The sequence below is a fragment of the Haemorhous mexicanus genome, chromosome 2 (genome assembly GCF_027477595.1).
Source record: "Haemorhous mexicanus isolate bHaeMex1 chromosome 2, bHaeMex1.pri, whole genome shotgun sequence".
Classification (NCBI taxonomy): Eukaryota; Metazoa; Chordata; class Aves; order Passeriformes; family Fringillidae; genus Haemorhous; species Haemorhous mexicanus.
The window spans coordinates 71,000,931-71,026,941 of record NC_082342.1 but is presented as its reverse complement, the minus strand read 5'-3'; the positions used below and the strand labels follow the sequence as shown (position 1 = coordinate 71,026,941).

Sequence of the window (26,011 nt, the reverse complement as noted above, 5' to 3'; positions counted from 1 at the left end):
ATGTAAAGATATCATCCCGGAGGAAAAAAAAATCCCTCTTTGAAAATTATTATGTGAGTTCTAATCCAAAACTGAGCACCCAGTGAAGGCCAGAAAAACGGAGTTTGAAGGATGAGTTATCTTGAATCACACAAACCTTTACATTCAGGAGGTATTTGGGACGGTGACTAAGGATTTCTTATCTGCCAAATGCCACCCTGGTTAGCATAGATTTCTCATTTTTAAGGATGCCCCTATCACCCATATTTTTCATTCCATTCTATATTTCTATTCCATTTCTATTATAAAAAAGAATACAAAAAAAGAAAGAAGAAGATAGAAGAAAAGAAATCGGGCAGTTAATTATTCTGTGTGTCATTCCTTTCTCTGAAAAATGGTAGTTACATTGTCCATTAGTCTCACTTGAGTATTGAGAAAATAAATTCATAAATCTGAACTCTGTTCAACAGATTTTATGTTGATTCTCATAGTAAAACCAATGAATTATAGATAAACCTGATAATAATTGAGAGTAAAGGGAAGATGCAGGTTTACTGCTTTGTTTGCTCTCTTTTTGCTCTTTCTGGTAGCACAAAAATGAATTGTTTATTACTGTAGTCCTAAGGGTGAGACCACTGGTGATTTCTGCTGCTCTCATAAATTGTGTTGGGCCCTTGTGATGCAGTTTTGAAAGTGGCCATGGTTCAGTTGCCATTTCTGAATTGTAATTGTGTTAGACCCAAAAGCAAAGATTTTGATCCCTGTGGTGCAAATACACTCATGCAAGCAAGCCTTGCACCTTCAGAGAATGCCTTTAATTTTCGTGAGGTCCCACATTGACACAAGTTTGACCATTTGGATCCAATTGCAGGATTTAAGGTTTAGATCCACCAGTTTCAGGGATTTTTTTACCCACACACAACACAGAACTATTTCTGACAGTGTTGGGTAGTAGGGGCTTGCTCCTTAAAAAGCATTAGGATAGTGTGAGTGTGGTCCTCTAGAAGACGCTCTGTGTCTGTGATGCTTCAGTTGTGATGTGACAAGGAAGTCAAGTTTTGGGATATGTGTGAGTGGAAGTCTTCATTTGTTGATTTAACATTTGAGCCCTTTAGCAGTGACATAACTTAGTGATGTTAGTTCCTTTCCCAAAAGCAGCAGGGATAACCTGGTTGCACAGATGAATGGACAAATCTAACAGTCAGAGTCCAGTTCCCTGTCCCTAGTCATGGGTATTTGCCACTTGTCTTGTGTGGCTACCCAAGTTCAGCTGAGTTCTGGTGAATCATGCCAGGGAAGGCACTGGCACGTGTTGGCTCCCTAACCTGCTTCTCCATACTGTTAGAGGTGTCTGTGGTTTGTGCTGGAGAGGGTTAGGGTTAGAGTTTTGAAAATAGCCCAAACATAACATGTTGATGCTCTAGAGCACCACAATACGTGCCTTCCATCTGTAATTATTCCAAAAGGCTGTTCCCTGAGTGCTTTCTGATGTCCCTGTGTGTCCCAACCATGGCCATACATGTATGTGGGAATCCTCAGAATTCTGATATCTGTGAACTTAATTCTGAAACTTTGAAATTCTGTGAACCTAAAGTCTAGTAACTTGGTTTTTACAACACATCTATTGGAAGCTGATCCAGCTGAACTGGGATTGTTTGCCCAGATGAAGTGTCTTGTGTGCTCAAGGGCTCACAGAATCAGCTCTAATTACAGCAGTTTACAAATGTTAGGGAATTATGCATACATGAACCTCTGGAAATCTCTGTTTAAGGTATTCCTGTGTTTCAGTTTCATTCATGTGAATGTTGGAGTTGTGATCATGTCAAAGGGCATGTGAGTAACAAGCTGGAGGAGATACGGTATCCAGCCTAAAACCATTGTTGGGAAGACACCAGCAACAGGATGGGGCAAGGACATACTGGCCAATACTGGTGGCTGAGTGCCAGAGCTAAAGGTAAATATTAGGAGAAAAGGAGAGGCTTTCAGACAAGGTGTTTTTCCTTGAGCAAGAGCTTTCTTTATGTGTTAAGTTTTATGATACATAAAGTAGCCTCGGCTCATCTAACAGACTCCACCAGCATAGTGTCAGTGTCCTGTGTCCAAAGAGAGAGATTTGTGCAATTGTTCAGTGCTTTAAAGCCATATTATTTAGGTGGACTTTTTTCGCAGTTCAGATTCATTATGAAATGGCACCTTTTTGTTCCATTTCTTTGGTGTCTCTTCCTTTTTCTCTGTCATTTGCCCCTTCCTTTCTGAGGGGCTGTTGTTAGCTAAAAAAAAGCAGTATTTTCCAATATTTCTCCAGGTGACTGATAGGAAAAGGGGGTGGGGGAAAAAATCTTCCTTTCTTTTTTCCCATTTCAGGCCTCAATTATCCTGTATGCTTTGAAGAACCTTGTAGCTTAACTGCAGGAATGGCCTAATTTCTTTATCTGAAAATGCCTTCAAGTCACCTTCCCCAAACTGTTCAGCTTGGAGCACTGAAGTCTTTATTTTGGGGGAAGAGAAGGAAGTATAGGATTGTTTGGAGCGTTAAGGAACAAAGACCAGGACATTAGGGAAGGAGAAAACCAAAATCTAAAGGAGACTGCTGCCATCTAGAGTCAAGACCTGATGTTGTTTGCCTCTTCAGGAATGTCATTCAAGTAATATGTGTGTGAAAACAATAGTAGAGGAAAAACCCTTAGAGCAATGGAACTGCTTTCTTTGCTTTTCATTTCAGTAGTAATAATAAGAACTTCTAAAAGTATTTTTTATTTTTAGTAATTGCTTTTTTGTTTACATGTAATCTTGGATATTAATTTCAATTTAAATGTTCTCATAATGTGAAAATTGATATTTAACATAGTCCTAAAAGGAGGACAATACTCCTAAAGTAGGAATGCAATTATTAAGTGATTAGAGGAGTTGACAAAAAAATCTTGGCTAAGCCATGTACAGATAACTAGGACTGAAAACATTCCCTTCAACATTGTATTCAGTATGATGTAGTTTTCATTCCTATATATATTGCTAGGATATGCTGAAATACCTGTTTTACTTTTTTCATCTTTTAAAATGTTTAATTTTATAATGCAATATTGAATTCCAGACTTCTCCTAATGGCCTAGTTGAGTTGTAGAGGTGTTCTGAGTTTTCTTTAAATTTTCATTTGAAGCACAAACTGTGTAACATAACAATAGACCTGAAAGTATGTGTGTAGCAGGTAACCAAGGTAGTTAGAAGATGAGCTTCTGAGGTGGCATGGCCTCTTTCTGGCCAACTTAATATTTGACCTGAATTTTAAACCCTTCTGTGGCTGTATTTCTGTACGTAGTTGCATTGAAAGCAAATTAGATTTAGAAGAGTACACGTAGAGATGCTGTGATAGTTGTGGTCTGTGTTAGGACTTGTTAACCCAACAAGTGTCTTTATGCTTGTTCTTGCTTGATTGAAAAAGTCTGCTCTGTACTTTCCAAGCTGATGGCATTCTTTGAGAGGGCTTGCAGGGTATCCTGGGAGTATGGATGGAAAGACAGCCTTTGTGTAAAAGGGTGTATACAGAGGGGCTGTCCCCACTGAGGTGTTGCAGGGCTTTTCTCATCTCCTTTGTGCCCTCGCCCTCAGATTTTGATTCAGTTCCAGCCTCTCAGTCCTTCGTGTAACACCATATTGAGAAGTTAGCATGCACAACAGAAATGTTGTTAATGGGGGGAGTTGGAGCAGTGCAGGTGCACAAGAAAGGTCCAGTGTGGAGCTGATTGGAGTAAGGCTGTGACTTTGGACTCAAAGATCAAATAGAACTGCTCACTTTTCCCTCTCATAATTGCACTTAGAATTAATGACCTTAGACTTGGACCTCAAACTGGAACAACAGCGGACATATTTCCTCCGATGTCACATTTGATGCCTTCAGTTGTCTTTGTCTCCTTTGCTGCTCCCTCTGCTCCTTGTCATCCAGTTTCACAGCCCCAAGGGAAGACCTAGTGATGGATCCTTCTGGGGGGAGAACCTCTCTTGCACAAGGCCAGTCTCTCCCATCAAGGCAGTGCCCTACCAAAGTCTGAGCTTGCAGGAATGAGCAAACCCTGTTGATGAGACCAGGTACCTGTGCTCTCCTGCTGTGGGGCAAGCAGAAGCTCATTTTCTTCATGAGGACTGGGAAGCAAGCTGCCTCATAGCACAGCCATTGCATAAAGCAGCACATCCCATCCAGTTCCTGAAGTGATGGATCCCATTGCATGTGTGTAGGAGTAGAAGTATGGCATTTGAAGCAGACTGTCTTGACTTGAATGTATGAGAATGGCCCATCCCTGATGTATGGCTTGCAGGGGGGTGGAATGGCCTCATTCTCCTTGATGGGTTTTAGATGGGGCCAGGGGAAAGAGGGCAGACATCAGGTAGAGCCGAGCAGAACTGGGCTCAGCATGGCGTGTACAGGCTTGAAATACTGTGTCCTAACATTTGTTTCAGTGTGTGCTTTCAGAAAAGATACCTGTTCCAGGATCATTATGTCTGATTATCTCTGATGCATGCTACTTCCAGAGCCTTGATATAACTGTTAATTAGAAAAAGCATTTTGAGTAAGTTTGCATATTTCCATTCTCTATATATTTCACTTAGCCTCCTTTTCACTTGTGTCATTGAATACTCTTTTAATTTTCAGCTATTCAGACTTTGACCTCTTGGTTTTAGTCAATTAAATGTGTAAACACACTCTGTGCTCAGGGACCACATTTTAGCTAGATATATAGAGGCACTTGTGTCTATACATGGAGCACTCCCTAATTTAAAACCAGAAAGTGCTCTTTGTCCTTTCCTTTGGTGCTGGCAGCGTTTCTTTGACCTATGAACAGAAAGGAAAATGATTCGATTTTCATGGAAGTTCAGCTTAGGATCAGGCATTTCACATACTTTGATAAATCTGCTCAGCTACTTTCTAAAAAGAGGGCTGTCAAAAATCGCTTTATAGCGTTACTCTTCCTTTTTGTTCTCAGTTCTTTGAATTATCCTATTTGAGTCTTGAAAATGACTTCACATTCGATAGTAGTTTTGTCTTTTTCCATTTTCCCCCAGTATGCTCTTGTCTTGTTACGGCAGCGTAGACACAACTATTAAGAAGAAGTTAAATTCACAAAGTACATAAAGTCTTTTTTCTTTCATGTCCTTTGAACTACTTGATCTCTGTATTTAATTCTGAAGCCTAAATTGAAACTCTGGCACTGTATCTTTCTCTACCTTGCTCAGTTCTCCACAGCTCTGAAAGGAGAATTAGACATATGACACATTACTCATACTAGTTTTCTTTGTAGTTGCTGCAATTAAAAAGGTTCACCAAAAACTTTTTGAGAGTTGTGGGGGGATTAAAATTCTCTGCTTGCTGGCCTAACATGATTATTGCCTTCTCAATCTCCTTTTCCTGCTTCTTCTCATTTAATAAATTTCTACACTAACAGAAGATTTCTGTTTACTTTCTTTCTTGGGCATAGACATCTCAGAATGTATGAGTGAGAACCTTAGTTTAAAAAAATAGGTAAATTAGTTTGTTTGTATTCTCTGGCAGATTGAACATTATTCATTAATAAATTCATTGCATTCTTTGAAGCAAGAGCTTACAAACAAAACAAAAAATGGAGGGGAAGAATACATCACAGCAGGTATTTACTGGGATTTTAGGTTTCTGCATGCTTGCTTGACTCTTTATGCTGGCCACCCATCCTCATTTACAATGGCTTTTCCTACATGGCATCCACACAATTTAATACCATTCGATTACACATACAGCACATGGGTTCTGTCCTGCATTTGGGAATATGGTGTTATTTCAGGGAAGGGTGCTGCATTCAGTACATGTACAAATCTGAATAAAACCTGAGAGAAGCAGCAAACTGCTTAGATTGCTAGAGGGTGTAGCTGAGAGTGCAGAGTAAAAGAGTTAAATACATTTGGCGTGACTGAGCAGCAGTGCAACCTCATGTCTTGGAAACGGAGAGAAGATGGAACAAGAAATAATCAATTAAGACTTACAGCATGCATTAGGTGAAAACAGTGACAGCAGATTAATTTAGTCAGTTTAGCCCTCAATTTAAAAACTGTCAGCACCTTACTTTTGCATCACAGCATATGGTGGAAAAAACCCCTTTCGGTTATTTAAGAGAAGGAAAAGAACATAAGGACCTTTTGTGAGTGATCTTTATAAGTGGGAAAGAAGAAAGTATGACAGCGAGCTCTCAATTTGTTGGGTGTTAAATTTGAGGGAATCTCCTAGTGCTGTTGTAAAGAGCAGCATATGTGGCTGCTGCTCCTTGAATGGTTTATATTACGTCCCCCTTTCCTCTGTCAAGATATCCTGTAGAACCTCTGTTATTACAGGTGATGTCCCTATCCAGCTGCCTTCAGGAGAGAGGATGAGGTGTCAGGTGAAGCATATGTGATTCAAAATTCTGCTACCTCACAGTGTCTTGTCTGTGCTGGGAAAAAGAGCATGACCCATGCTGTGTGCATGGCTCCCTGTGCTCCCATCATGTTAGTCCATGTTTCTGTATCAGTTGTCGTGCTCATAGTCCTGGCAGTTTTAGTTGTAGACTTAAACCCAGGCAGAGCTGCAAAGGGAGTGGACAGGGATGGCTGAAATGATGGCTCCATGGCAATCAGTAGGAGGTTGTTAGCCAGTGTGACCAGAATTTTCCCCCAAGATAACGATGTGTTAGTAGAGTTATCTTCTTGTAAGTTTACTCTTCTGTGCTTCATAATTTGAGTCATTAGAGATTTTCATGTTTTAATTCTTTTTTTTCTTCTGCTATTCAATGAACAGCTCTTCATAAAGATGCCCTGTTAGATTTTGGTTAGCTCAAGTAAAAAAAAAAATTTATTACTGTGTTTCTATTTACATAGGTACTACTGTCCTTGAAATGTCAAATAAAATATGACGTGTCAATTACTATATGTCAAGCACATGATGTATTTTCAGCCACTGTTGATTTAGATGGGTTCTGATGTGTGCTTGATGTATTCTAATGGTGCTTCTTCAGTTCAGTGAATGTCTTGAAAACAACATTGAATGGCACATAAATCACAGCACCACCTTTTTCAGGGACTTCTGCCGGAACATGAGGTAGCAGCTTTGACTTCCTGTGAATATTTGGTCTATAATGGCTCTTTTATCCCAGAGCTGGGAGCCTGTAGTTTCTGGCAGGTTTGCCAGCAGAGCAGAAGCGGTCTGGCCACACAACTGTTTTATTCAATTATTTTTTTAATCACTACTTTAGAAAAAGAAAACCTAACATTTTCCTAAGAGATTTTTTAGAAATCCCATGCCAGTATTTTGCTTGCATTTTGTCTGGTGATATGTATGTGGTAGAAAAGCATGAAGTAGCACCATAGGCATCATCACCATTTTAGTGTCAGTAAGGATTTCTCCTAATGATATTCACCTAAAACGTGCAGTTACTTGAAGGATGAAACACTCACTTCAGTCATTGCAAAGTAGCATTTCTGTCTTATAGCCCAGTCAGGAATGAGGACAGGTTACTTTCTGATGTTTTCTACTGCATACTTCCAGCATTTGCTGGTTGTGTTTAGTGCTAATATTTACTGTTTTATCCGGAAAACATGCATTCACACGGCCATGTGATTCAGTCCAGTCCCAAAAAGATGATGCCACTCTGATACTGTGGTGGCAGGAGGAAGAGGGAGAGGAGGTAGGGGTAAAATGCCCACAATTACCCCCACAAAGATCCTACAGAGCAGGATTAAGAATACCCAGGAAAAATCATGTTCAGTGTTTTGGGGCTCCAATCCGTGTTTTCCTGTCTTCACTCTATTAGAATGTAACACATTGCTTTAATGAGAAGCTGTGCATTTAATTTGTCTATACTTTCAAAGGGTATTGTTGAGTAAGATAGGCATTGAAATAATGTGAGACTTCATAACAGAGTTGTTTTTCAAAATGGCTTTTAAATGCAATGCTTTCAGATGGGCAGGGTTAGACTTCAGCCCTTCAGAAATACAAGCTCACCCATGGGACATCTGTGTAAACTACATCTCTGCTCTTTGAACTCTAGAGGCTGAAATAAAAGCAGCCTGTCATAAAACCAGATGAGCACTGGACAATTTTTTGTTACTGCTCAATTTTTTGTCACAGAAACAAGACAGTAGGATTAACCATCCTGGTGTGAAGCAGAGAGCAGCATACTATGCACCACTTGTTTGACTGATATTCTGTGATTTTACATACCCTCTCCCTGCCTGCTTTTTCCAGAAGACATTTGTCAGGCTTCTAGTACAAAAAGATGCAAAAAATCCCCCTGCCAGGTCATCAGCCACTGAAAAGCTTAAAGATACTATGATAATGGCTATAATTTACTGAACATAAGATACACTGAAATTCAGACAGCTTATTTTTGTAGAAAAGACCCTAACAAGATCAAGAAATAACTGGCCAGGGAACAAAGCTGTTTAACACTACCTGGAACAAGTACATTGGCAGAAGTGCCACAGCTTCATTCTGTGCCTGCTGTGGGGTGAGTGCATGTCAGGAGAGGGACTTTATTGTGCCACAAGATGCTTCTAGGTCACACTCAATTAACATTACCGTTAAAAAAATCAGTTCTATCAATATTAAACACTACCTACATATGTGTAACTCATATGGTTGCATTTGAGTGGCTAAGTGTGAGATGTAAATGAGAAACTGATTTTGTAGTTGCTGTTACAGCTGATATGAAACTCATTACAGACTTCCACTTTCCTACCCAGGGAAAGGAGAGGATGATGGCCTTGGAAATGGGAGCTTCCAAAGAGGATTTAGGGATATAATTGAAGTGAATGGCTTCCCAAAAACAATATTCCTGAAAAAATGCCTAGCACATCAAGTTGTGTGTCCAGATTGTGGTCCTGTCTCAACTACTTCAGACTGCAACAGCTATCCTCCTTGCTCCATCCTTTCTGTGTAGGGTAAAAGTATGGAACGGGGCAAAGAAATGAGAAGTGGGGTGGAAAGGAAGAGCCCTGCTCTTTCTGCCCCTTGAAATGTGTTTCTTCACCTCTGTGAAAGAGGTGTCACGAGGTGCCTTGAGCAGTCACCCTCACGTCTGAGACAGTGTCAGCAGGGGCACCTGCCCAGAGTGGAGGTGGCTCCATGGGGCTCATGGGGTATGGGGACCCCATGGCCAGGGTGACATGTCTGGCTGGTCTTACTGAGGCAGTTGCTTGTGATGGCCATTGTTGTCTCATCTGATCCTGTGCTGAATGCCACTCTGATGCCCTCCTCCATCTGTCTAACACTTTCTCTTATTTACTGCAGTTACAGCAATGCTGTTCTGTTATGCTGGGCGTTTTAGATTTGGATTTGGTTGTTTTTTTTCCTGTGCCTCTTCCAAATGAACAATTGTGACAGCAAAATGCTTTGATAATTATCCCTTTTTACTGCATGTGAAGGCTCCAAATGTTTTAGGAAATTATGGGTGTTTTTTGATCTTTAAAGTTCTGGTATGTTCCATCCCATTTAACAAAACAAAGCAAAACAACATATGTGCAGAGTTGAGTTTTGCTAGATTTTAACAGACTCAGATTTCTCCCATAAAAGCTTGAATGTAAGCACACTAGTTGTTCTTAATTACTATATTGGCAGCACTAGCTGATGCTTTATTTGGTGACTGATACTGTTTGTCAAATCTCATATAGTAAACAGGCAGAGATTTTAACAGATTCGGAAGGGGAAAATATCTAGAAGTGGGTGTGGCTATTTTCTTGGGTTTTTCTCCAAAATGGACATTTAAAAAGTAGAACTAAATGAGTCCTGATGTGGATTTAAGTTATTAAGCTAAACATCCTGTTTTGGTGAAGATTTGGGAGAATAAATGTTTACAGGGAAGCAGTAGGAATTCCAGAGATGAATGAATTGCATCCTGGATGAGCACAACTGGCTTTGGGCTAATATATGCAGGTAGACTGTGGCAAACAAGGGACCACTGGATCCTAGATCAGTTCTGCTGACTGCACATATAAGATACTTGAAATTCAGAGCCCTGTCTTCCAGCCACTGAGATGTGTAGACCTCTGCTAATGAGCAACATGCATAAATTAGCAAGGTGAGTGAAGTGTCCCATTGTTACCATTCCTTGATTCTCAGCATTGTAGGAGATACAGTTGGGAAAGCTATGACAGCTTCCAAGAGAGCAGATTCCCTTTGCTTCTTTGCAAGGTTTCCTTTGTAATGTGAGTGTGCTTCCAAGTGTGAAAATAAATCATAATGATGGTAATGTAAATAAAAAATACATCAAGTATTGGTAATGAGGCCATGGAAATGTTATGTAACACTAAATAGGACAAGGAACATCATGTTGGATGAAGGATGTGTGATCTCCATTACTAAGGTGTCTTCAAGAAATTCTGCTGGTGACAGAATGATTTTTCTGCATAGATGGAAACTTGGTTCCTTCCCTCATCCCTGAGACAATTTCAAAGGAAAAAGTTTGCTAACCTGAAAAAGGTTGGCCATTTAACCTCCTGTAAAAAAATGTTCATTTAACTACTGTACTGTAGGACTGTGAATTCTCTTTCTTTTGTTGGGCAGCCTTGTGACCAAGTGTTTAACATAATTCTTGTGGGATGAAGTGAAAATAAAATTGATTTCATAAAGCCTGCAAACATGGAATTTTTTCCCTGTTGCTGGTATGTAGGGGAGGGCCAGGTAAAAAATCTGATGGTTGCAAAGCTTGTTCAACTTTGTATGTTTTTGTCCTTTCCTGAACTGAACATGAAATGTCTGTTGGAAATAGCAGAATAATTTCTCTCAAATAGTTGAATACTTGACATCCCAAAGGGAGACATATGCCATTTTACCAGTGGGGAGATGTTGCTTACCAGCAGAAGGCATTATGTTACATTTCAAAAAAACTGAAGAGGCAACTTCATTTAAATCTTACCCAGTTTAAATCCCTGCATAAATTCCCATACAAAGTAATGGTGAATATAAACACCCAAGTTCTCCGTTCAGTTTTTGCCTTGGCAGAGGTGGAGCATGCATAGAGTGAAATCTTGAGTTTATTTTGATGGCAAAAAGCCATCAGGATTTTGTTCTTTCTAAAGAAGGTTATTGTCGTCCTAAAGATGTTGGTAGTTTTCCCTGACCAGGGAATAGCCATAGTAAGGGTCATCTAGTTTTTCAAGTGGATGACCATGGGAGCAAGCCCATGAAGTCACCTTGACCCAGTGAAGCCCAGAAGAGTCGAGTTTCTTGGCTACCAGCCTAACCAAGGCTCTTGGAAAAGTGTTATGATGTATTTATCAGGAAAAATAGACTTTGTACTCAGAGTACAACTGGAACGATTTCTGTGACAAGCAGATGTGTTAAAGATGTATTTCCTAGTACAAAATGTAAACTATGGTCATATGCCTGCTTACCGAAGAAATTTTTGTCTTAATCAAACCTTGCCTTGCTCATGAGACTTGAGAGTCTAAATGAAATCCTGACTCGTTGAGGAAGCATTAAGAGGACCAGTTCATGAAAACAGTACTGTAGTTTCCTCCTCTTGGGAAATCCTATGTTTGGCTCCACTGAAGAGAATGGGAGCTTTGCCAGACTTTGAGGCCTGTGTACAAGCTGGATATTATTGTGGCTGCTGAGCTAGTGTAATGATAAACAAGGAATTGTTGAAATTTGGTTTTTTGATATGTGTGAAAAGTGCATTAGTGCTCTGCTGCATAATTAATTACAAGTGGAAAAACTCTATTTACCACAGACTGACTATTTGCTGAGTGGAATTTGGGTTGATTTTAGTAAGAGAGAGAAGAAAAGGAATGTTGCCCACATGATGCCACAGATCTGTGCAAGGCCAGTAAAAAGATGCAGTAACTCTTCCAGCTCATAGATGGTAGTCATGAGTTCCCCTTTCTCAGAAGTTTTATGTCTGAGTGGTTTGTGCAGCTTTCAGGAACATTTTCCATCCAGGGTACAGATGAAGCCGCCAGAAATCTTCCAAATACTAGCAAATACTAGAAACTACAACTGTGTAAATGTCCACCTCTGTAAACTGTGACAAAACTTGGCCCTGTGATTCTCTAGAGAGACAGTTCCCAGCTGGGGAATTGGCAGCAAGTCTGGGGAAAGAAGAGAAAAATTAAGAGAAGTGGCAGTCCTTGGGAAAGTACTGTGAGAAGCTAGGCCTGGTGAAGCCCAGGACATTGCTTCAGATGAGATATAAAGAGGTGTGGAAAAGCACAGATGCAAGGAGAGGTAGTGGGTTTTTTTCATATTGCAGTAGTGTATTAGTACTCTGTTCATGTACTGGGACCTCACTCTACTTTGTTTTTCAAACACAAAACAGCCATGAAGATGTGGCAAGGATCTCATAATCCAAATGAAGGAATACATCATTGATATGCATGGCTGTAAAGCCAGGTACAAGGTAGCATACTGAACAGGAAAGCTGACTTCTTGTGTAAAATAAATACATCAGGATTCCTTGTTAATGAAAATGCTTAGTAACACAATCTGTAGAGCCCTTGAGTGGTACAGTTTAGATTTACAGGGTGTTTTTCTCTTGTTCTTTTATTAAAAATTTCTTTCAATAGGAGAGGGTGCTCTGGGAGAACAAAACAAGCAAAACTATAAATCTCAGAATTTATTGATTAGAAAGTGTCTTAAGAAGAGAAAGCCAAATCCCTAAGTATGATCTTGCACTCAGTAACTTTTTTGTCCCCCAGATCGATGAAATTATTTAGTCCCTTTTTTCCTGGACAGATCAAATAGGTATGATAGTTACATTATCTCAGTTATAGATGAATACTTGGCGATATATACTCTCACACAGAATCTTGTAAAGGGCTGTGGGGCATAAAAAAATCTTATCTTCTGAGATGGCTTTCTGCTGGGGGTGGCATGCTGTCTTTACATAAATATGTATATAAACACCAAAATGTACACTTCAGTGTGGTCAACCATTTAGTAGTTAACAAAATCTGCTTGATGACACAGAGTATGACAGATGACCACCATAATTGCATTTCACATAGGTATCTAGGGTAATCAAATATTTAACTTATCAGTAATAACCCTTCTGAACAGGAGGAAAGTAAAGGTCATTCACATGAGCTTCAGTCCCAATGGAAACAGTGTCCTCATTTAATATCACTGACTTGGCAAGATGCTAGTGGCAATTTTGTCAGCTGAGGATATAGAACAGAGAATTTTTAGTCGCCTCTACATTTGTTAGTCTGACCAACAAGAGGAGGTGGATGCACAGGCAAGAGTTGTCATTGTACAGTCACTGGGACTGACTACTGTGTTGTACAGTGTGAATAATCAGAATTAGAAATAGCAGAAGAAAGTGAAATCTGGAGAGCAAGGTAGAACATTCAGAGAGTCCTGCACTAGAAAGTGGATGGTCTGATCTCTTTGAACAAATAACCAGAACAAAGATGAAAGACATGCATCCATGTACATACTCAATTCCATGATGAACATTTCAGCTCATCCTATGTCTGCAACAGAGTAATTTTTATTTCCCTTTTTAAATAATTTTCTGCTGAGATTACCAGTATTGATAAAGCTCATTTGTAATATGTGTTGCCAGAAAAGTGGGAAGAAAAAGTATGAATCAGCAGTAGGAGAGGTAAAAAGCAGCACCCTGTGATCTCAGAGCTGAGTTGTAGGTGCTCAGTTACCCAATTTTCTGCTCTGTTTAGAAGGAAACAAAAAAGAAGGAACAGACTCGGCATTGATGAAGCCTCTGTCTGGAGTTAGAGTGGCTGGAGATCCTGTGAAAGGTCACTGCTGTTCTGCCAGCTCTGAAAGGAGGGGACGGAATAAGATGCTTTTTCTCTGCTAGACCAGGTTCAGCTCCCAGGCCTGAACTAGCACACATCAAACATGTGTGGCACACAGGAATTTCGGGAATTACTCCCGCTTTCAGGAAGATATACAATGCTTTGTCTTCAGATCAAACTTGCAAGTTCATTGTGAAGATAATGTTTCCCCTGTGAAGATAATGTTTCCCCACTGCTTGTGATTTCCTTTTTTTCATGAATTTTCACTCCTGTTGAGAAAAAACATCAGGCTAAAACAAAGTTAGCTAATTTTGGAGGTTTTTCTAAGAGAAGTGAAGGTTTATGTTAGCTCATGGTCACTCAGTTATCTTCCGTTATAATGTGTAGATACATGTGTTTATGAATATAAGCACCTTGTAGGAACTATTTAGAAAAAACAAGCATTCATTAGAAACTCTCTTTAGAATATGAGCATGGCTGAACACTGAAATTCATTGCCCAGAAAACTGTTGCTGATTTTTTGGGGTTTTTTTTTGTCTTCGAACATTTTCATCCTTAAACAGAACAAGACTGTGAACAACTAGGGCTACCTCTGAAGAACCTGGCTTAGCAGAAAATTTATAGTTCCCTCCACAGATGAGTTTTTCTATTAGTCTTTATTTCATGATAATACACCATGTTAAAAAAAGAGGTGTTAACATGGGCTTTGACATCCAGAGCAATCTTTGCACTCTGTTCAGCCATCCTGATGAGATGGAGGGGTTAATATTGCAGCTGTGCATCCTCTGTAACATGCACATGTTAGAAAAAATACTTCTAAATATATGTAAACTGCTGTCATGTATCACCTCAGAATCTCTGACAAAATCTAAGGACAAGTGTCTCATTTAATATGAGTCTGTCTGTCCCAAACCAAGAGAAAGGCAGAGCAGTGAAACAGAATTATGTTTAATATTACTGAAAATGTTAAGTCTGTGTGTAAAACATAATAGCCTTCCTGTCAAATGTGTCTAAAACCTTTGCAGGTAGAAAAAAAACTCTATGTTCTGGCATGTTAGGAGAAAGGTGAAATTCATCCTTGTTAAGGAGCATCTCAGTAATTCAGTAGGGCTGGTGTGGGAGTTGCTGTTGCCCAGGTTTGGCTGCTGCTGGCTGTAGTAGTGCAGGTTATCATACAGCTATGAATTTTCTCAAAACCAGGAAGAAACATCTTAGTAATGTCGGCAATGCCTAGGTGCAAGGTACTTAGCATGTAATTCCTTTACTTTTTTACACAGTAGCTCTCTAGAGTAAAACTTCCTGGGTTAATAAGGGTAAAACAGATGGAAAAGTTTTGGTGGGGTTTTTTTCCTATGACATTTCAGAGTTCATAGCAGATTTGATTCATGGGTTTTCTCTGTCAGAAGTGCTTTGCAGTCCTCCAGTCACCAGGTCTGGGGGGTGTGCTGGAGCATGTCAGAGATGCTTTCTGGCCCAGCTTCCTTTCCTTAGAAAGCCAGAAGAGAGGAGCAGCATGAAAGAGGAGAATAGGGTGTGTATTTGGGTCTCAGCCCACTGTGGAACTGGAATGCACCTCAGAACACCAAATCCTAAGAGATGGAGAGCGCTCCTGGATCCCACAGTGTGAATATAGATCAGAAAGATCAAACAAATGTCTCATGTCTCAGCTTAATGCAGCTGATTACAGAAGTGATGAATAGTTTTGGTAAGGTGTACTGTGGTTTACATTAGTGTTTTTCTTAGTAGGCCCCAAAGTTCCTTCCTTTTGCCAGAAGTTTGTTCCATGTATAGCTGTGTTTCCACTTCCACCCCAGCCAGAGCAATGTTGTGGCACACTCAGGTTTTGCAAGGCAGCTCAGCAGTTCAAGTACCTTTATTACCTTTATCTGGTCTCAACAGTAGATGCTGCAGATAAAGTTGAGGTCAAAGATGGGCAGGGTGTTTTGTTTGCTGACTGCCCAGGTCAGGACTATGACAGCATGGATGGGAATGGCCATATGGAGCTGGAGCAGAGGATCCTCTTTGCCAGGGTACTCTCTGGCAGCAGCCAGTGGTGGGCATCTAGTTCAGAGCACAACAGGAGAAAACTTCTGTGCTCCTACTCCCATCTACCCATCTGCTCCTTGTGCAGCTTCACTCCAGCTCCAGCTCAAGCACTTTCTGAACCAAATGTATTCAGATCTTCTTTTATCTCTGTCTTGTTTATCCATGTAATTTTCCCATTTCATATGTGTGCTGTTTGTGTATGCTGCCAAATTCCTCCTTTCTTTCTTGACAAAAAGTATAATTTTGAGTATAACATCACCTTAAAGTACAGTGATTGAAGTAACTGCTGCTAATAAAAGAGTAGCACATATTTTCCTTTTATGATTGCCTTAAGTACAGCTTGATATGTTTTAATGTCTAACATTCCTAAGGCAGCTGTTTGCCTTTCAGGAAACATTAAATAGGATCTAAGAATCAAAGAGGAGAAAAAATACATGTGTATATATACATGTGCATCTGTTTATGAACAGGGGACAGAAGCAACTTTGTAATTTTTTTTTAAATAAATATTTGAGTGAAGATTTTTATCAGGAGATGGCACTGATATTTAAGCATTTTATAGCAAAAAACCTACTATGTTTTCGTATAGTAGGGTTCTGGCATCTGACTACTAGAAGGAGTTTTATAAATTGTAATGAGAAATAAAATCCATGTCGTATTTCCTCATGGTGTAGTGTGTAGTGTTACCGCTGTCCTGAGTGGGATGGTAACATTACAGGACCTACCAGAAAATGAAATTACATTATGTGAAAAGGTGCTACAAAATAAAGTAATTGAGAGTTGGAATCTGGGAAATGCTATTCAAAGCTACTTTTCAAAAAGGCACAGAGTACCCACTTGTCTGTTAGCAATGAAACTTAGGGTCTTAGTAGAAGATACTTTGTATTAAGTGACATCATCTCCACAAATGAGCGGTGTGATGCTGTGGGTGTGTTCACTCAGAAAAGTGCCAGCAGAGCCAAGCAAAGGTGTTGGGACTGTGGTCACCCCTGCTTTTGATGGTTCTTGGTGGGCAGCTGCCCTGTGGACCAAAGGGGGACTGACAGCTGCTGTGGAGGTGTGTGAGCCTGCTGTTCAATGTGTCCAGGGGGTGCCATCCCACACTGAATCCAAAGGCTGGGGTTTAAAAACATTATGTCTATAGTTAGTCACTTAACAGCTCTAGTTTCTATAAATGTTAAGCAGCCAAAACCCATGATGCTTCTTTCTGCAGCCCTGGTTCCCTTTGAACACTGAACAAATGCTAGAGATCCAAGGATTTTCTTCAACTGCTCATTACCATCTGAATGCAGGCATGTAGTTCTCTGGTTTTCTGCTTTTATTTAATTTGCCTGCATTTTAATTACTATAACTTACAAGCTGACCCAGAAGCTTTGCATGTCTCATAAAGTAAAGATTCACATTGCTAAATTTATACATTATTTCAGTATTTGAGTATTGTATAGTGACATATTTTTTCCCTTGGAAACATAAAACCTGTAAATATCTGAATGTCCAAAATTGAGCTGAGGGTGGGATATGACTGCTTCTCTTATGTATTGCCAAAGCACATCATCAGCTCATAGTTATTCATCATGGTCATATCTCCCAGTTTTTGTTTTCAGCTTATCTGTTTATGTGGTTGTTTTTCTTGGTGTTTTATACTCAAATATAACAAGAAGCAACTTTCCTGTGGAACAAAAGCTGGATTTTCCAGTTGTTCCTGATGTTGATTGCTTTTGTCCACATTCTCAATTTCCTCACCCGTATTCTAAATTTACATGGAAGCTGTGGTAATCACAGCTGGTTCCTACTAAAAGGGGTGGTCACATTCCCCTAACCCATGGCCACAGGTTCCCATCCTCTGCCATATGTCAGTGCAGGTACTTGGCACACTCTCCTACTTAGGGAGTCCAGCTACCAAAAGCTTTCTCAGATTTTTTTTGGCAGAACTTTCTTCTCGTTACTGTGGGTCCTGCACTGGCTTGCCGCAGAATCAGGCGAGTGCCGGTGCCAACACAACAGAAAGCAGCTGGAGTGGGACTGTCCTGCTGTGCCATCTCAGCCAAATCCTGTGCTCAGAGCCCAGGGGCTGAGAAGCACAGGAGAACCACAACTCGTGTTACACGGGCTGGCCTGCTGAGCCCCTCATCCAGGCTGAGCAGATGCTGCATGGGCATGAGCCCCATCTGGTTTTTCTTCCCATAGTAGCCAGAGTGGAGAGGACATGGCTTGTATGTCCTGGGTCCTACCCCAAAGGGAAGAGAGCATCTGCTTTTAGCAGCCACAGACTGTTATTAGGGTGCAACCACAAGTCTCTCAATTAACTACAGGGCCAGCTAGAGAAGAGGGTAATGCAGCCTGATTGCTATAGAGGAGAGACTTAGGTAAGGTGACAGGGATGTTTGGTACAAACTGGTTTGACCTGTTAACCCTGGATCAATGTGTTTTCCACGAGGACTTTGGAGGCAGGCAGGATGTGTTGCCAAAGAGTCTGAGCTCTTAGTGGAGGGGCCAAGGAGGAGTAAAAATGGTAATCACAAGGATGAAGACACAACACTGGGACACTGTTTGGGTTTGTAGAGCAAAGAGCGAAGAGTGGCTTGCTGCACGTCCCCTGCTCCTTACTGGACATGTCAGCCTTGGCTGCCCCACTGAGGTGCCAGCAGCACCCAGGATCTCGTGCTTGGGGGGCCAAAGGTAACCCTGGGTGTTTGCCATGGGGTGAGCGCACTTGAGCACACTGTGAGTGGGGAGTAGCCAATGTGCAGGGACTTGTAATGTGTCATGAGACTGAGCACAGTTCAAGGCTTTAATAAACAAACTCTCTTCCCCAGGCAGCTCTGCTTGGCATATTGCTCAGAAAACACAGGATCAGTATCAAGACACCCTTTATATGTGGTTAAAATGTAAAAACATTGCATGTTTTTAACAGTGTTACTTCCTGTGCCGAGGGTTATTCACTGTCCACACAGAACATGGGAAGTCATGGGCAGCATTTATAGAAAGGAAAAATTAACCTGCAACCAGGTTTGTAATGGTCCACATCTCATGCAGTGCAGATCACGTTCAGCAGAACTTGATGGCCATCTAGTGGTGAAGCTCCAGTCGATGTTAGGTTTTGCAGACTTCTTTTTATCAGAAAGACAAGAACCTGGCCATGTGTGAGTTGCAAAGATGTATGTTTTCATTTCTAGCTGGAAGTAACACGGCTGAATTTTTATAAATCGCCCTAAATGCTCACATTGGTTTTATTTCACCCTACGAACTGTACTGACTGCAGGTGTTGCAGTGGCTCATGGAGGCAGCCAGAAGTCTCCCAGGATTCCCATTAGGTGTAACAATTTCTACACTAACATAGAAATTACACTGGTTTTAGAAATAACGAGCTACAAATAAATAAACATCAAGCTGACAGGTCAGAACCAGTTTTCCTCTTTGTTAATTTATCTTTCAAATTTCATGTTTCAGCAGTAATTTAATGCCTCCTGCTGAGCTGTAAAGTGAGATGTCAGTCCTACTGCAAAAGCCCACCTTGAGCTTTAAAGGCTGCCTGAGATCGTGGCCATTGACAGAAGAACTGGCAGCTCCTCCTCAGGGTGCCCTGGTAGCTCTTGGCTGGTGACAGGTTTCTAAGTCTTCCCTCTGTGCAGTTGCTAGGGGGACACTTAAGTTTGAAAGAGGCTGCTACGATATGGTTTGTTTGGGTTTTGGTTGGGGGAAGAGGGACATTGTGGTCTTTTTTGTGCTGTTTTTCCTTTATTTATTTTATAGAATTTTAAACAAAAGAGAAAAGTAGGTTAGTTATAAAAATAAATGCCTGACACATTTCAAAGTCTTTGTCTACTTTGGTATGGTGCCATCAAACAGTAGTTTTGGGAACCTTGTCCTGACCAGAGACACCTGTCACAGCCCCTGTGGCCTTCAAAAGGCACCAAATGTGGTTTTGAAGACTTTACTTCTGTCTGTCTGGTCAGTGAGGGTATTTTATAGAAATTGCTGGAGAAAGAAGAGTGTGTCCCTTTACTGTTTGCATGGCAAAGGGAAAGAACATCAGCAAATCATCTGGAAGTTACTGTGAGAGGGACTAACCTGAGGAAGCTCAGAAAAGCATTTTGTGCTTTTTTTAGGGTCTTTTTAGGGTCTTAAATGTGGATATCCCCATTTAAAATCACACAGCTTTTGCAAGGCTAAAACCACACTGGTGGTGTCAGGTAGATTCTGTCTCCTTTACCACTGTTGAAGGTGTCTGCACTGGAGGTCCCCTGTGCCACAGGCATTGAAGTGGCAGAGGAAAACCACCTTGGACATACGCTCTCACTTGCCAAGTGGGTTTCCTCTGCTGGTTAGTTTCTCATTTAAGCTGCAGGGCTGTGAGGGGAAGGCATGAGGTGACATTTGCTGGTTCTAGCTGACCAAGGAGCTTTTCTCCTTGCTGTGCTGAGCAAGCGATGACTGTGAAGCTCTCAGGGGATGGTGGCAATATTCGTCACCTTCTGTGGCTTACTCAGTTATTTCCCCTCCTGTGGGATAAGTAGGGTGCTACACTTTTTAGAAACAGGGAGCAATCCACTTAAAAAGCAGCAGCGTTGATCGTGTGCCACCTTCATGGCACTGCTCTGTGCCATCCTCTTCTGTATAAATATCTGGGAAAGCACAGAGCAGTTCCCAGCAGTGAGATCACTTTCTCATATGTGACAAATAGCTTTTCATGAGGTGCTGACTCTTCTCAAGGCTCAGTTAGTCTCGGGGCTGGAAATTGCACCAGCATTTTAAGCTTGATCCTCCTCCTATTTAAATGAGCTGTACTATCCAGGATCTGAACACTCTGTTACAAAATAGGGTTATAAGACAGCTCATAAGTTGCTTGCAGAAAAAAGATGCACAAATACTTACTTTTAAAGATCAGGATTTCCTAGTTTTGAGCCCTGGATTTTGTATGTTCAGTATTGAGCTATAACATTCGATTTACAAGTTTGCTTTTATTTCAGCTAGTGGGATGTTAAAAAAAAAAAAAAAAAAAAAACCTACTGGAGTAGTGAAACCATTCTCAGTGAATTATCTAACCCAAGACTTTTATTTGTTCCGAGATTCAGAACATTTGCTTAAATGCAATTCCTAAGCCATTTCTGTGAGAGCTAGGCATATTCTGGTCATATAGTTAAAGTGCTAATGTTTCTTACTCTCCTAGGGACAATTTTTGCCAGCTAATGTTGTTACTACAGCTCTCTGTCCACTTCTGTCTCCATTCCAGGGATTTTCTGCATGTCTGTTTACATGCATCATATTATAGGCAAAAATAATTAATCTGGAGAATCTCTTGCCTTCAGGTAAAATATGAATATGTGTTAAAAGAGTTCTGTTCAGAAAGAAAGTACTTTTTTTTCCCCCCATTAGGTCTTCAAATTAGGATTGTACCATGAAATATTTAAACAAAAATAAAACTGCGTAATTTGGACTACCACAAATTCAAGGCTTAGAGATTTGTATGCAGAGAATTAGAACACCACTGAAATCACGTGCTAATGGTGTGAGATACTTTACACAAACTTTTAACCCCATATGAATAGTCCTCAGCAAGTTCTGGAAAGCTCCAGGAGTTCAGTGTGTGCCATAACAGCTACAGCTGTGCAGGAGCTCCTCTGACAGGAGCCTGCAGGTCGGTGTTAACAGAGGTGCTTCCCAGCAGATGCATCAACATCAGTGCTCCTTTCAAATGTCCACCTCAGTACCATGGATTCCCCAAAGGTTCAGATTGATTTCAAGAGTCTAAAAGAGCAGGCTAATGAGTCTGTAGCCCATTTACCCGGAATGTCAATAAACCTGGGAAGCCCCAGAAACCTGATGAAGGGCAGAGTTGTTCCAGTACTTAACTAAACAGGCTGCTGTAGCTGTGGGTGATGGTGGTTGCTGTGCTGTATAATCGTAGTGAGGTTGATAGGATGATCAGTTAATAATGATTTATGACTGGGTGCTATGATTACTGGCAGTCAATGAGGGTCTGAATCACGGCCTTCCAACCTGATAATAATTTATCTGACCAAGCCAAATGCATTGTGGTAGCAAGGCTTTTTTCAAGTAATAGGTCCAGCACGCACTGTACTTAAAAACTAACGCAACATTACTTCAATGCTGTATTTTAATTGCTTAAAATTTGTGTAACTGATAGGCTGTAGGACATTGCTGTAAATGGGAGTATCTTTGATAAGCATTTATGTGTTTCTGTGGGGATTGTTCTCTGGCCTTTTTCTTAAACTTCATTTATCAGTGGTCTGAAAGAAAATAAATTTCATTGGCTTGCACGTGATAGATTGAGAACTGCTAAATGAGAAAATGGAAAAATCGCTGCTGCAGGGCAATCTGGATCTGTTAGCAGTCTGTATTCAAGCAAACAACAGGTGTTTGGCCTAATGTGAGGATCCATAGTTCAGATGTGGGTACTGGAAACACTTTTTCATAAAAGGTTTCAGGCTTTTTATCTATTTAAACTTGACAAAGAGAAGTTGTGGAGGCTATATGTAAACTTGTTTAGAAAACAGTTCAGTGAGCTTGAAGCTGGACACGTGTCAAATAGAAATAGAGCTCAGATAAAGTCAGGCTGCTTCATTATTGGAGCAGTACTTCAAGTATCATGGTGAGGGTTTTTCGGCAATAAGCACTTCTAAATCAAAACTCCAGTTATTTCATACTGCAGAATATGCTCTAGTTCAAGCACTAATTTTGTCAAAATGTTGAAAGGGAAATAGGTAATTCATTTTTTATGTCACTTCCAGCACAGTCACTTCTGTTTGGGGCTGGGCTATATACACCGTGCTCTTGCTTCACTTTTTTTGCTTTTGTTCTGTTTTTCAGTTCAATTTCGCCGTTCAGTATTGAGAGCACAAGGCGTCAGAGGAGGTCTGAGTCTCCAGACTCCAGGAAGAGGCGCATCCATCGGTGTGACTTTGAGGGATGCAACAAAGTATACACAAAAAGCTCCCACCTGAAGGCTCACCGGAGAACGCACACAGGTGAGATTTGCTGGCACTGTGCACTTTGGTTAAGACAAGCAGCTGCCTTTCTGTCCACTTCAGGGCATAATGAGCTTGTCATTCTGCACTAAGCGCCAAAGGCCTGTACCTGAATAACAGAGGTGTCTGTGAGTGCATTGGCATTCTGGTGCAGATCAGGAGTGTTCCTTTGAGTGGAACGTCCCTGCCATCCCCTCTTGGCAGTACAAGACTGGTGGCAGCACCAACCAGACTCTTCTCAGATAAAACTCAACAGAAAAGTGGCCTCTGGGGACATACTTGCTGTGCTTCAACAAAGTGTGGTCATTGCTTGGGACCAACCAGAGCTAGTCCAGAGAAAACCCTCAAGAGCATATATTGTGGTCATGAGTTTCAGCAACTTTTTTTTCACTCTGCAGACCTGTTTCTTTTGAAATTACTTGCTTTTACGGATGTAGCCTTTGGATGCCAGGAGCTCCTGAAATCCTTCAATTCAAGGGTAGACTCAAGTCCTCAGTAAGTCTTTCTGGAGGCTTTCAGAGGCACCTATCCCATACTGGAGAGGGAACTCATCACTGTATGAGAATCTGTCACACTAGGTCCCTACAGCAGAGATGCAAGAGAGATGCTTAGAGGAGCTGGGCCCCATTCAGGGGTGACCATACTTAACACTCAGTCCATACCTGCTGTCCTTATTAACTTTATGGGCTGTTACTAATCTGTATGACAGGCATGTAAGGCTAGCTGAAGCAGTGATGTGTAATAGTTCTAATTTTATTGTGAATAAACTCAGGAGCAGCAATTTGAAGTTATCAAGAGCAAGTCTAAAAGGGGATTGATTGGATGGCTGGAAAGGCAGTGAAAAGAACACTCTGAGCCTCAGTGCTATTCCTTACTCTGATGCTGATTTGCTTAAATTAAATTTATTGATCTCTCTGCTCTTAATGGACTTCAGCATTCCTGTAACTCCTTGGAGGAAAAATGATGTTTATCCAGTGTATAGGACAGTGTTGTTCCTTGCTGAGAATCTGCTGTTGCTTTCTGTGATCTGATGTACTCTAAAGAGTATGACATACTGTTTTAGGAAATTAAGTGAAGGCTTTTCCATTTCAATTGAGGCCACATCTCCATCACTTTTTCCAGTATGTCTTTTGGCTGGTAGGACTCCTGTTGAGAGGAGGATGGAACAAGGCTCCATCCTAATATCCCCTACTAAAACAATTTCTGTAAGGTATGAGTCTTAAACAACAGAAATGTTCTGGTGATCTGGAAATTTCAGTACATTTCCTTCCAGGCCAATTTTTCTGGTTTCTTCATACCTTCCCATTAAGACGAGCTTTCTGCTCTCTCATTATTTGTCATGTCCTGTCTTAGTTCTTTTTTCATCTTCCCTCTTCTTTCCCATCTTATATGTGGTCTTTCATCCCTACCTTTCTAATATCTTTTGTATACCCTTACCCTGTCACTGTTTTCTGTCATTCTTGTTTTACCTCTTTTACCTTGTTTTACCCCAGTCTAACCCTTCTCTGTCATTTTCCCTCTCCCTGCTGGATTTATGTGTTGTTTCTTTTCTTGCCTGTATCACCCTTTGAGCATTACATAGCTGTAACAGATTCAAAGACAGAGAGCCCTGCAGAGAAGAGCTGTAGAGGGTTTGGTTTGAAACAAAAATACCATTTATCTGCTTACACCACAGGGAAGTCACTCTTCTCTATCCTGGCAGACTGGCGACCAGCCCAGGAGTATAAGCAATCATCATGTGAGTTACCAAACTAGATGTGGACAACCTCAGAAATGTCACACCCAAGGCAGCCCAGAAACAGAAGAGGCTCTTTTCTGCCGTGACATTTTAAAACACAATTACATTTGTTGAACATCTGTAATTCGTCAGTGATCTCATTGGGCAGACCAGTGCTTGCAGGTAATGCACCCCAGTCAGTGTTAGATAGTCAACACCCCTGAATCTCAGCCTGTGCATGTAGGGTGCTCAGAAGGAGGCACTGAAAGTTTGACAGGATGTAGATATACCCCAGTTTAAGCATATGTAGCTCTCCACCAGCCCAAAAGGAGTTTGTCTACCTGCTGTAATCGTAAGATCCATATCCCCAGCTGTGGTTCCCTGGCAGCTGGTGTCAAGGCTATGCTATCTGTCTGGGATCTCTGGGTAGTCAGAGAAGAGGGATTGGCACCTCTGGGGCATGTTATTCCCTCTTCAGGTATACCCAGAGATTGGCTTGCAAAGGTGCTTCTCCTTCACTGCTGAGCACAGAGGAAGCCCGGATACCTGCCAGACTGTGAGCTGACTGAAACGAATTCCCACGCCAACATACAACTGCCTGAACTGTTCTGTAGTCATGCTGGTAGCTGGTTTATTACTTCAGGGAAAAAGAAAAATAACATTGAATCAAAAACCTTCATTAAATACTCAGCTGATAACTAACTGCTTTATAGTGACATTGCAGCAGGCATGATGAAAGAAGTGTAGTCTAGAAAAAATCAGTCAGTGCTGAATTTAGCCACTGGATCCAGTGAGAAAACCTGTGTCATGCTGTTAAAATTAAATGTGTTTTACAGGGCACTTCACAGAGGTCTTGATGAGAAGTTGGTATATTCAGACTTACATGTAGCCTTGGTTCCATGAGTGTACTCATCTTGTACTTGGCCATGTACTAATCTCATCTTGCATTTTTTATCTTGGCCTTTACTTTTGCTTCAGGCAAAAGAAGTTAATTATTCACGTATGACCCACAGTAATTAGTGCAGTTTTGGATAAGTATAAATGAAGTATGACAGCTATGCACGCAAGAGTGAGCAAGTTTCAGTAGGAAACTTTCTGAGAAAAGATCACAGAAACTCAGCATTGCATAATCTGTACCTTTTTTTTTTAGGCAGGCTGATCTTGCTGACAGTTGTTTACCTAAGCAGTATGTGCTTGAGAACTTTTTTTTTTCATTTACTCGATGATCCTATAGATCTTTTCCAAACTACATTATTTTGTGTGCATCGCCACTGAAACATTCACAGTAGTTTAGACACAGGAAGAAAAACAATGTGGTGTTATGATAGGATGAACAGATTTGTTGCTTGGAAGGTATACTTCTTTTCATCCTAGTGGAGACTGGAAACAGAATATTATAGATGGTAACAGTTGAATTTAATTCTCTGGGAGTAACTCCTAGGTTTTTTCAGTATGCTGTTATCTAGCTCCTCAATACTTGCCACCAGTGTCCTCAAAACTTGGTGTGCTGGTGTGGGCATGGAGTCCACTG

The 26,011-nt window shown here is 40.9% G+C and overlaps 1 protein-coding gene across 4 annotated transcripts in view; it reads left to right on the top strand.

Moving 5' to 3' along the window:
* Nucleotides 1-26,011, top strand: part of KLF12 (KLF transcription factor 12) — a 233,269-nt gene that overhangs the window by 185,678 nt on the left and 21,580 nt on the right. For all 4 annotated transcript variants that reach the window (XM_059839142.1, XM_059839144.1, XM_059839140.1 and 1 more), the window contains one exon: nucleotides 22,606-22,763. In XM_059839142.1, the coding sequence (XP_059695125.1) occupies nucleotides 22,606-22,763 (158 nt within the window). The remainder of the gene's footprint in view (nucleotides 1-22,605; nucleotides 22,764-26,011) is intronic.